Source organism: Chenopodium quinoa, unplaced genomic scaffold, assembly GCF_001683475.1.
Source record: "Chenopodium quinoa cultivar QQ74 unplaced genomic scaffold, ASM168347v1, whole genome shotgun sequence".
Classification (NCBI taxonomy): domain Eukaryota; kingdom Viridiplantae; phylum Streptophyta; class Magnoliopsida; order Caryophyllales; family Amaranthaceae; genus Chenopodium; species Chenopodium quinoa.
In genome coordinates, this window is record NW_018742205.1 from 8,185,430 (window position 1) to 8,197,423 (window position 11,994).

An 11,994-nucleotide genomic window follows, 5' to 3' on the forward strand; every position below is an offset into this window, starting at 1 on the left:
AAATACAATAACAACATATAAAACTTAATTAAAAAACAACGATAAATATTTTATGAGACATACCGCTTCCATGACAGTAGGCGGTGGCACATAATCATCATCGATGTGGTCGAGATCTGCGATCAACCTCGGGTGCGAATACCGGTTGAACCATTCCATGTAGTAGTGGTCACACATGGGAGGAACCCCAGAGGGCGGCCGCTGCAACTCCGCAGTCCATAAGCGGGCCACCATCGGAAACTGGTCCCACGTCCCAGTCATGATATTTGGCCATTGCACGACGTAGTCCCTCGACGATGCAGGTCGGACCGCCTTCATCGGGCATGCCGGGGGAGGAGGGACAACTTGGACAAATCCAAGCTGGCGAAGACAACGCTGGGGCATGTACGCCTCGACGATCTCACGATACTGAATGAGTCCCGTGTACAGGGTCCTGGGTACCCTAACACTAGGGTTCGGGCCGAAAGGCATCCAGTTCACCTGCACATAATTTTAAAATTTAAAAACATGAATATAATATGTGCATATAATAAAATGTAGAAACAATTTATAAACGTTACCTCTAAGGGGGACAGCCTGTCCAGCAATAACCGTATCGATCGGAGGCGGTCAACGGACTTCTTCTCCGAGCGCGGACTCCACGCACAAGCACGCGGCATCCCCTCATCAATAGGAACCGGGTCACGATGTGGTCGCAATGCAGGAAAGTACTCGTATATCCAGGTCTGCAATAAAGTCAGACACCCAGTGATACCTGCCGCGTCAGCCCGACTCGCAAATCCTAGTTGGCGATACAAATACGTCAACGTAGCCGATCCCCAAGAAAACTGGCCTACACTGTCGGGGTCACACGCCTCTACTATGTCGCGTGGCCTGAGCTTGTTTCCGCCGCTCTTATCCGGAAACAAGGTACATCCGAGGAGTAGAAAAACATAAGCAGCCAGCTGTGCGTCGTGCGTCCTACGTGCACTGGGGTACAAACACCGCTGCAACACGGATGCGACCTTCACACCGCCGTGTTCCCAAACACCAAGCGCCCCGGTGTACAGTGCAGCCCTGTCCACCGCCAACAACTCCGCCAGCAAATCTGCCTGATCCGCATCAGCCACAGCACAAAGTCGTTTACCCTCAACACGAATCCCCAGAATGGCCTCGCCGTCATGTAACATGATCGTCATCTCACCGAACGGAAGGTGGAAAGAGTTTGTATCCGGCTGCCATCGCTCAACGAAAGCCGTGATCAGCGTACTGTCAATCTTATCGTGCATGGTGGCAGGAACGTGATTCACCCCAGTGCCCTCCAGTCGCTCGAACATCTCGCTCTCCGCCGGCCAAGCCTCAACCCATGTACGCAAAAAGCTACAAGTCTTTTCCCGGGTATGACATTTCAACAACCCCGTAACTGAAGGCCTCTCCTGGTCCTCCCAAATACGGGCAGCTATGTGTCCTAGAAAGCTAGGAATCACACTCCCGTCAACAGGCCCACCGGGCACCTCACTCCTAACAACCCAAGAATCATTAACGGCCCTCGACCGTTTCCTGCTTGCCCCAGATACAGTGGACACAGATGATGTGCCAGATCTACTAACAAACCTACCACCCCTACCCTTACGCACCTCCACCATATGTGTCTCGTACATGTCATCAACCCTCTGACTGAATGGACCGTAATCATCATACGGTCCACTCCCATCGTCCACATCCTCATCCTCATATGCGCCCTCCTCCTGCTCCTCCTCCTGGTCACCCTCCTCAGCATCATCATCGTCATCGTCATCCTCATCCCGACGGTGGATCCGTTCTCTACGAGGCGAGGCCGAAATACCACGGGATCTAACATGTCTATGCCCCGACCTCTCCACTGAATAGCTTCTACTAAGAAGCTCTACATTCTTCGCCGCACCACGACGACCCAGTGAATTCTACAAAAAATTTAAAAATATATAAACATACAAAAGTTTTTTAGAAAAATAAATAACTACCTACAGATACAAAATACCAACACTTCCAACATATCGTCATGTTTATAAACATAAAATTAATAAAGATTATAAAAAATCAAAGACATAATAACTAAATAGGACATAAAACAAAAATTTCAAATTATTTCAACTAATTAAACATAGAAAAATATTATACGGCATACACAAATACACACATAATACCCTAATATATTACAAAATTTATGATTTCCAAAAAAAAAAAATTATTTCAAATAATTAAACATAAAAAATAAAAAACAAATATATTACACATACACAAATACACACATAATACCCTAATGTATTACACATTTTAAATAAAAAAAACAATTACACATTAACACAAACAATTTCCACATACTACATCAATTAAGGCATAAAAATTGTTTAAACATCAAACATAAAAAAAATAAAACATAAACACAACAAAAAAAATCTGATTTTATAAAAATAAAATATACACGATTTATAAAAAAAAAAACACATAAAGTTGATAAATATTTAAAAAAAAAATAAAACACAGTAACAAAAAAAAATTAGACATAAAACAAAATTATTTTAAATAAAACTAAATTTCTGATTTTGCAAAATAAAAAAAAAAAAAAAAACAAAAAAAACAAAAAAAAACAAAAAAAAATCAGAAAAAACAAAAACAAAAAAAACAAAAAAAAACAAAAAAAAACAAAAACAAAAACAAAAAAAACAAAAAAAGAAAAAAAAAAAAAAAAAAAAAAAAAAAAGGGTCGGGCGCCTGGCCAGGACGCCCACCCACTGGCGGTGGCGCCAGCTCCGGCAGCCGTAGCCAGTGGGCAGGCGCCTGAACTGGACGCCCACCCAATGGCACAGGCGCCAGATCTGGACGCCACAGCCAATGGGCTGGCTTCTAGTTTGGACGCCTAGTCCGGTGGCTGGGCTTCCAAGCCAGACGCCACGCCACCGGCTTTGGCTGCCGAACCTGACGCCTCACCACGCGCCACCGTCGCCTTTTTTTTTTATTTTTTTTAAAAAAAAAATAATTAAATAATTACCTTGCCACCAGGTCGCCGCCTTTCCTCCGCCGTCGCCACCGCCACCTCTTTCCCTTGCCACCTCGACATTGTCGTAATTAATTTTTTTAACAGAGGTAGATTTTCTGGTTTTTTTTAGAGAGAAGTAGAGAGTGTTTTTTTTTTTAAAAGGAAAAGGGCAATAAAGTCACACCAAGTCATATTTGTGGGCTTTATATGGTAATTTGCGGGCGATGTTTAGCGATTCACTAAATGATCTCAAATTTGTTTTGCAATTAATTTGTTGGCTTGCTCTCTACTCACACTTTAATTTGCTTTCAAGATTGTCTAGTTAGATTTGATGCCGGCGAAATCGTCATTTATCTCGGAATTCCAGTTGTAAGTAACCATATTCCCTTTTACTACTTAATATGGTTAATTTTGATGTTGGGTTGATTTTGATGAATGAGATATATTATTTGTTTTAGCTTTAATTATAAATTATCATCCTTTAATTGCAATATGACAGAAAGCTTGAATGATATTATGCTTTGTTGGGAATGACAATTGGATATCGTATAAGACCCATAGTTGTGTTAAGGTCTGATTGTTGTTTCATTAACCCACTTGTATAATAATGGTATCCATTTGTTGCGTAAACAACACAATCACTTAAACATTTGTCTGAACCCTTGACCAATTTAAATTAGTAGGCTAATTTTTCCCTCATTTATCCTCTTTTTTTACCCTGTACCTCTGATATCCCTGTTTACACTTTTCCTTTCCTGTCATGTTTTTCAACTTCTATTTGAATTTCTGGAATCAAGCAAGTTTTCTTTGATGAATGGTTTGAGCTAAATAGATGACTGCGATAATAAATAAGATGAACACAGCATAAAGACATGGACACATTGTCTTTCACATTATATGGTTTAGTTAGCTAAACGAAGTCTTTTTTTTGATGAAAGCAGTAGGGTCAGAATAAGGGACTACTGTAAAGATTCGATTATGGGCCTTCCTACTTAGCAAACCTTATGTTCCTGTCAACTAGAGTCCCATTGCTTTCTAGTGTCATGTTTTTTGAAGCAATTGAAAGAGAAAAGGAGTCCTCAGAGGTGTTAATGTTGAAACTGTAACAAGCAACATCTAGAACGCTTGTCATGGAAGTCCTGGTAGTAAAGATATCAGGGTATCTTCAAGATGTTTAATATATGCATTTCTTATAAGACTAATTCATCCCTATGTTAGAGTTTATGAATTTGATCATGAAAAATCGAATGACTAGTGTAGTAATATTTGCAGTACAGCAGGTTTCTAATAATTTCGAAAAGGTTCCTACTACATATAGATTTCCAAGGTGGTTTCAGGCTTGAAATCATTCTTTCTAATGATTTTGTTTACTATTTCCTTATACTTTTCCCTTGGCAGGGGAGACCATGTTGATTCTTGTATAAATTATAACGTTGCTATCTACTATCACTCCATGAATAACATAAATCATGACCTAAGGCATATCTTCAAGTCCGAAATATACCCTATATTGCCTACTCTTCCATAAGTTTGTAATTTGAGTGCTGGTTTACCTTTTATTGGTTGTAATTTAGCTATCATTCCCTTATATATATGGTTATATTAGCCTACTGCTCATTAAAACTCTTCTTGCTAGCCTGTATATTTGTAATTTAGCTACTATTCCCTTATATAGTTATACTAGCCTACTCTCCATTTACACTTTTCTTGCTAGCCTGCATATGCATAGCTATAAAACTACATAGAACTTCTGTTGCACTACTGTCTTGCCTAAGGTACCACTATGAAGCCAGCCTGCTACCTGCACTGTTCTAATCGATATGCAGCAAATGGTGCTTGCTATTGATGTACCGTTGCTACTGCACCTTCCTACCACATCCCCTCTCCAATAGCTGCACTAACCCCCCTTCCCCTTCTTGCATGTTGCATCCCACTGCACGTGCAACACCCTATTTTAAAATAACTCTACTTACTTTTTTATCCCGATGTTATGTGCATTACTTTTCATAAGTTTTATAATGATTTTCACAAATGCACTTTTTACTTATCTTTAATTGTAGGAATGGCAAAGAAAAAATCCACTAAATTGGGAGCAAGCAATCGACAGTTTCACACTGATGAAACAAGAATTCCAGATTATGAGAGGTCAAGATTGCAAAGGATAAGAGAAAATGCTCTAAAAATGCAAGCTTTAGGGCTGCATGAAAAGGCTAAGTCATTGATAGGTCGATATCAAACTGAAAAAGGCAGCCGTGGGAAAATTAATAAAAAGAAAGATGCGGAGGAAGATGAGATATATAGGCCAGACCAAGATTCTGACATTGATGAGCATGAGCATGATTCTTCTTTTGAGGGGATGCGTATCAAGGAGACTTTAAGTAATCAAGGCTCCAACTCTAATCGTAAGAAGGTAATTACTTCTAACTGTAATTGAATACTTTTTTTTTATTTGTAACTACAAAGCAAGTCTCCTCATTATGATTAGCACACAGTAGCATTGGTTTCTTTAATTGAATGACAAATATGTTGGTAAAAACAGCTTTTGCATATATATATATATATATATATATATATATATATATATATATATATATATATATATATATATATATATATATATATCTTTAATGCATGTTCTACAGATTTTCAAAATGAAAAGAGCTCGAAAAGCAATAGCAATGGCAATGGCTTATAAGAAGCGTCAACAGAAACTTGAGCCCATTTCATTAGCAATAGATACAAATGACGTTGCAGTGCAGCAACCTACTGAAACTGCACTGGGGCTCTCAAGTAGGAGTGACACTCATTTTGAAAATGGCAAGTCATGCTTCCCTTTGTATAATTGAATAATCAAGTCTAATTTGTTTTACTTATTTATTTATTATTATTAATGAACCTTAGTTTACTTGTTGTAAAGTGTTTGGACACTCTAAGTTCATAATCTTGTAAATTAAATTGTTCTGAAACCAAGAAACTAAATCAATATGTTCTTATTTATGACTAAACAATTAGAACATTAAATTAGAGTCTTAAGTTATCATAATTAATTCTGCATTATAAATTGCATGATCTAATCATTACCGTTTGTTCTTTATGCATGGATGTGTTTGAAGCTGATTGCTCTAAAAATTTATATTACATTATCTAAATCTACTAGGGCCCAAACTAGTTTATTTATGCATATGGACTGATTTTACACTTAGATTATTTGGATTATATTACTTCCTTATATATTGATAATCTTTAAACTCTTGAATTGAATTGATAGAGATAGATGGAATTGAAAAGTCAAGAAGAGGTCCCACTATGTGTTATAAAGTCCATGGAAGAACTGAAGATGAACGCTTGGAAATTACTTTGAATGAGCATGGTCAACCTGTTGGTCCGGACGATGATACATGCAATGAGTTTATTAGCTTCTTGGGAACAATAGCTCGAAAGGCAAATGTATTACCATTAACTATTCCTAAGTGGCCAAAGTTAAGAAATGAAAAGCAAGATGAACTTTGGGGATATGTCACAGTAAGTTTACATATACCTTATTTTTTTAGCAAATCAATAATGTATGAGCATGATATATTTTATACGCCACAACAACAATATTACTTATTATTGCAATATATATTTCCTTGCATTATCTTTGTTCCTTCACAATTGTGTGTAGTGAGCTTGTTTTTTTTTTTTGTTTTTTTTTTCTCAAAAATAAAAATAGCAATGGGAGTAATCAGCTTATAGTCAAATATAATTGTTACTGAAAGATCTGAAACTATGAATTACGATTAAAATTATAAATCTTGACTAAAAAACCTGATTGGTTATTGTAATTGTTTTAGTATTATAACATATATGGTAATTATCGATAACTTAGATCAACGAGTAATGCAAATGTTGAATTATGATAATCACATACCAATAATTATGACTTAAATTTCTGTTTTTTTTTCTTTAAACTTGATTATCTTTGCAATTATTGACATGTACATTGTTGTAGAAACATTACATTGTCCCAATTGAGGCTAAAAGATGGGTTTTGCAAGCCATTGGCGCTACTTGGAGACGATACAAATGTTATTTGAAAAGAGTACACTTTCATAAATATGACAATGATAAAATGAGGTTGATGGATCCACCAAAACAGGTCCCAAAAACAATGTTCAAGGAATTGTTAAAGATTTGGAATGATGAAAAATATGAGGTATTTACACATGTACAAGTCTTATACTCACCTCCCTTTATGATGAATGCATATTTTTTGTTTTATGAAAAAGGTTATTTAATTAGTTCATTATCTTAATATGTTAGAAACGATGTATGCAAAATAAAGCAAATCGGTTAGTTGGAAAGGAAAAGAACATTATGCATACTTCTGGACCAAAGAGTTTTGCTAGGGTTCGATATAAATGGGTGAGTTTGTTTGCTTTCTTTTCTCGTCACTTTTATTATTGGTTTATTTCTTCATTAAAATAATTGACAGTCATCACTCTTGTATAGAAAAAGGATAGAAAAACAACACAAAATCCTACTCTAGCTCAAATGTTCATAGAAACACGCAAGGAAAAGCTCACAAAGCGGAAGCCCGGTGATCTAAGGGACAAATTGATTGTAATATTTATTCTCATTTTATGTGGTATACTTTTTGCTTTAATTTTGTCACTACTAATTTTTTTTTCTCGTCTTAAAATGTAGAATGAACTTCAAGATTCAGAGAAGGATGTTGATAGTGTAATTTCCACTATTATTGATTCTGATAACAAGAAAAAGTCTCAGATAAACCTTTATGGAAGGGGTGTTTCATCAACTCAGTTAAAGAAGAAATCTTTGATGAAGGAAGTTGAAGAGAAGCATGCTCGGGAGGTTGAAGCTCTACAAAAAGATTATGAGGATAAAAGGCAACAAGATAGAAGGGAGATGGCAAATGGTCTTAGCTCCTTCTTTTCTCAACTTCAGCAACAAAATCCTCAAATGTCTTTTGATCTAAGCATGTTTGGCTCTTTGTTTCTTGAGAGTCAATCTGAGAAGGATGGTAATACAACAGGAATGCTTTGACTTCATTCTTCGGCTTCTACATCCAAGGTATAAACCTTTTGATTTCTAAATTACGCAAAGTAGAGGTAGATAGTGACTAATGTCTTCATTATTTTTCTCCTATTTTTGGTGCATTTGAAAGATATTACCCCTATTAGATTTCGTTATTCGTCATAACAGCAAAATCATCGAAGCCTTTGTATCCATTATTTTATGCCTTTCTTATTTGTTATTTTCTTCCTGTCATTAGTTATACATTTACGTTATATCATTCGAAATACAAAGTATATTAATTCTAGACTTTTTATTTTTTGTTTTTGCAGGGAGTGAATCGTATGGAAAATGAACAAGAAGAAGAAGATGCAATAGGCAGCGAGTAAGAGGAAGAAGAAGAATGTGATGTCATAGTTTAATTTGAATTTGCTTTAACCTTTCTATTGTTATTCCTAGCTTGGACATATTTTTGCTTCTATTTATTAGCTAAACTAATATTATAGCCTACGACATACTATGAAACAATAGGTTATTGAGATGATTTGGTGTAAGAAAAAAATGTTATTTACTACTTTTGTTTTTGTTTTTTGTTTTTACTAATATAACTTTTATAAGTTTGAGATTGTATAGTTAAAGCAATTAGATGCTTGATATTAAACATTTTTCTAATATAACAATTTCACAAGACTACTGCACATTTCCACTCTTTTGCAATATAGCAATGTATTACAAAAGGAAAAAATAGCCAATTCATTTTAGCTCTTTCAATTTATATATAACAGTTTTTAAAGCGTTGCCTTTAAGATATTTGGCAACACTTTTGTATCGTTACTAGCAAATACAACACGTGAAAAATTTGTAGCATATTATGACATAAGACGACATTTTTAAATTGTTTCCTAAGGTTGCAACAGTTTTTAATTGTTGCCTTTGTAAAATTGTTGCCTTAGGCATGAATTTACCTTGGCTTTTAAATTTGTTGCCTTTAAATAAAAATGTGTTGCCTTATGAATAGACAACGGGGGCATAAGCAACGTCTCATATGTGTTGCCTTAGCTACAAGGCAACACTTTTTTAATATTAGGCAATGGTTTTTCACTGTTACCTTAGCTTCATTTTGTTGTAGTGGGATTTTTTAAAATTTTTGGGCGGACTTGGGATGCGATTTTATGCAATTTTAGTTGATTTTTTTTGTCCGATCCGAAAATGGCCCGAAAAGCCCGCACGGTCCGGCTAGTTGGGGCGAGTTTGGGCATATAATTTTCGGCATGAGAAATGGGTTGATTTTTTGGCCTTCGCTCGGCCCGAACCTTACCCCGGCCCGTCCAATGATCACCTCTGGAAAAAACTGACCTGAATTCATGAGGCAAAGATGAGAGACACTAAAATGGAGGATTATTAAAAAAAAAAATAAAAAAAAAAAAAACAGAAAAGAAATGGAGGAATAAAGATGGAAGCGTGGGGAATAGGAAGAAGGAGGGGGGAGAGAGAAAGAGATGAAAAGAAGACCCAGAAGAAAAGAATGCGTATGGAGAAGGAAATGCGCCCAAACTTTAATTAATAGTAATACGCCACGCTGTAAACTGCAGAAGTGCAATGGCTTTGCCCGTTTGGACTTGGGTGTTGGACTTGGTATTTTGGCTAGATACCTCGAGTTTTCATTCACCAAATGTTTTTGTTATATATTTTCAAATTTTACTAAATACTCTACATTTCACTAGAATTCACCATACACTCTCTATGACTAACGAAATTCATAAGCCTTTAACTAACCTATTAATGCTACTTTTCGTTATAATAAAGCCATGTTCACTTCACCTTAAAAAAAAAATATTAAGTAATTTCAGTTCTATTAAAATAGTTTTAATTCAGTAAAAATAAGTTTAGTTCAGTAAAATTCAGTAACTTTAAAGTATAAATATAACAGAAAATCAGTAAAAATAATTTCAATTCAGCATAAATAATTTTAGTTTAGTAAAATTAATTTCAATTCAGTAAAAATAATTTAAGTTCAGCAAAATTAATTTCACTTTAGTAAAAATAAATTCAATTCAGCAAAAATAAAGTGAAGTCAACGTGGCCTAAATGCTTCGTTTTGCATGCTTGAAAATCGTTTCTAATTGCTTGTCGAGAAAAATTGTTAGGCTTAGATATTAGGGGTCATTTTGATCCTTAAGAGAATAAGAGTTCAATTTCAAGTCAGATTTGGCAAGAAAAAATACCAATAATTTCTCGTTTTGTGTGCCAAGAAACACCTTTAGGTTGCGTATTTTGATTTGCATGCGAGAAAATTGATCACTTGGGTAGGGGAGGTCTTCCCTTAAGGATTAAATTTAGCATAGAACTTACCAAAAATGTCTCGCTTATGTGGTGTGAAATGTCTCCCTTTGTGTGCCTCTACTTTCAAGCTAGGTAAATGTTCAATTAAGGTTTATGGGGCCATATTTGCTCTTAAAGGTAAAATTTGAACTCAAAATTGAAATAAAAAATACCGAAAAAATCTTAGTTTGTATGCCCTAAAATCTTCTCCATTTGCCTGTCGAGAAAATTGCTTTGTTAAGGTGTTTGTGGAACACCTCCAATTTATAGCGCTGGAAAATTTGTTGGAGAAACAATCTCATGATTCTTTGTAGTTATGATGTATTTCATTTGATTGCATTCGAAAAATTGAATACTTCTGTGACCGTGCATAATTTTTTACCAAAGAATCAATTTTACAACAATCCATTTAATCTACGATCCCATAATTTAAAATAAGAAGAGTCTGCCTCAAAAAAGATTAAAGAGGAGACAAACCTTGTCTTTCGAAATAGATCGAAAACTCTTTCTTTCTAAGGGATAAAAAAAAAAAAAAAGTTCCTCTCTAAAAGAGGAATCGTGATTAGAAACCTAAAAAACCAAACCAGAAACAAAGATTGGGGCTTTCCATTAGTGAAACCAATGAAAACCCCTTCAAAACTCAACAATGGAGATTAGGGTTTAAAAGATCGATAATGGAGACTATGGGTTTAGAAAAAAAGGTCATAGTAGAATTTTGGGCGTTCTGGGGTCTGAGAACCATATGTATATACTCCCTCCGTCCCATAATATAGTTCTTATTGTGTTTTTTTCACAGTATTTAAGAAATATGAGGCAAAATGGAATAAGTACATTAAAAGTGGAAAAAAAAAGTTAGACAAAAGTACAAGGCAAGTGGATAATTTAAGGGAAGAAAAAGTGAAAAGTACAATTATAGACAAAAGTTAGAGAGAGAAAGTGGAAAAAAGTACAATGCAAGTGGATAATTTAAGGGTAAATTAGGAAGTTAAATGAATAAAGTTAAAAAAAATAAGGGTATAATGGTTTTTACATACTATCCAAAAATAGAAATAGAAACAACATTTTGGGTCTCCAAAATAGAAAAACAGAAACTATATTGTGGGACGAAGGGAGTAGGATTCATAGGCGTGTTTATGCTGACTTTATAGTTATATTTTGGGTCTTTTAGTTGCGTTTAAATTTACATTTGCATAAGTTGTCCATCTTGTGCTTTATTACACTATGGTGTTTTTCTTAAGATATCAAATAATTTCATAATCATTTGGATGCTTTTATAGTGTTTAGAGTTAAATCGCACGACAATTGAACGAAAATTTAATGAATTGGTGTTATAGATCATAGCAGTACATGGTTTCTCGGGCATAAAAAAACAACTCCTTTAGGGTGGAGGGTAATAATATCTAAACTAATACTTCGTATAACAAGCTCACGTTAGTGTGGGGAAACTTACATTAGAAATTGATGAAATACATATTAACCGTAAATCAGAGTCACCTCGTTATAAGAAAAATAAAAAATCAAAATCATTAGAACTAAAGCAGCTAGCCTGCAAATTGATTTATAATTTGATTTCAGCTCCCTTCTAAGGATTAGATCAGTATTCCAAATTTGCCTGATTTTCCTGCCAAAGGAAGTCAAGACTGTTTCAAACAAATGAC

The 11,994-nt window shown here is 35.2% G+C and overlaps 1 protein-coding gene across 1 annotated transcript; it reads left to right on the forward strand.

Annotated features, from left to right (window-relative positions):
* The first annotated feature begins 5,676 nt into the window (after window positions 1-5,676).
* Window positions 5,677-8,044, forward strand: LOC110733013. Its single transcript, XM_021913022.1, has 6 exons — window positions 5,677-5,815; window positions 6,267-6,520; window positions 6,990-7,193; window positions 7,301-7,402; window positions 7,490-7,600; window positions 7,685-8,044. The coding sequence occupies exons 1-6, from the start codon at window positions 5,677-5,679 to the stop codon at window positions 8,042-8,044; spliced, it is 1,170 nt and encodes a 389-aa protein (XP_021768714.1).
* Window positions 8,045-11,994: the final 3,950 nt, after the last annotated feature.

Excerpts from the sequence above, each read along its gene's own strand:
- LOC110733013 (XM_021913022.1), top strand. The coding sequence starts at position 5,677 with ATGGCAATGGCTTATAAGAAGCGTCAACAGAAACTTGAGCCCATTTCA. Across the intron at positions 6,521-6,989 it reads AACTTTGGGGATATGTCACA|AAACATTACATTGTCCCAAT; the intron begins GTAAGTTTACAT and ends ACATTGTTGTAG. Across the intron at positions 7,194-7,300 it reads GGAATGATGAAAAATATGAG|AAACGATGTATGCAAAATAA; the intron begins GTATTTACACAT and ends TTAATATGTTAG.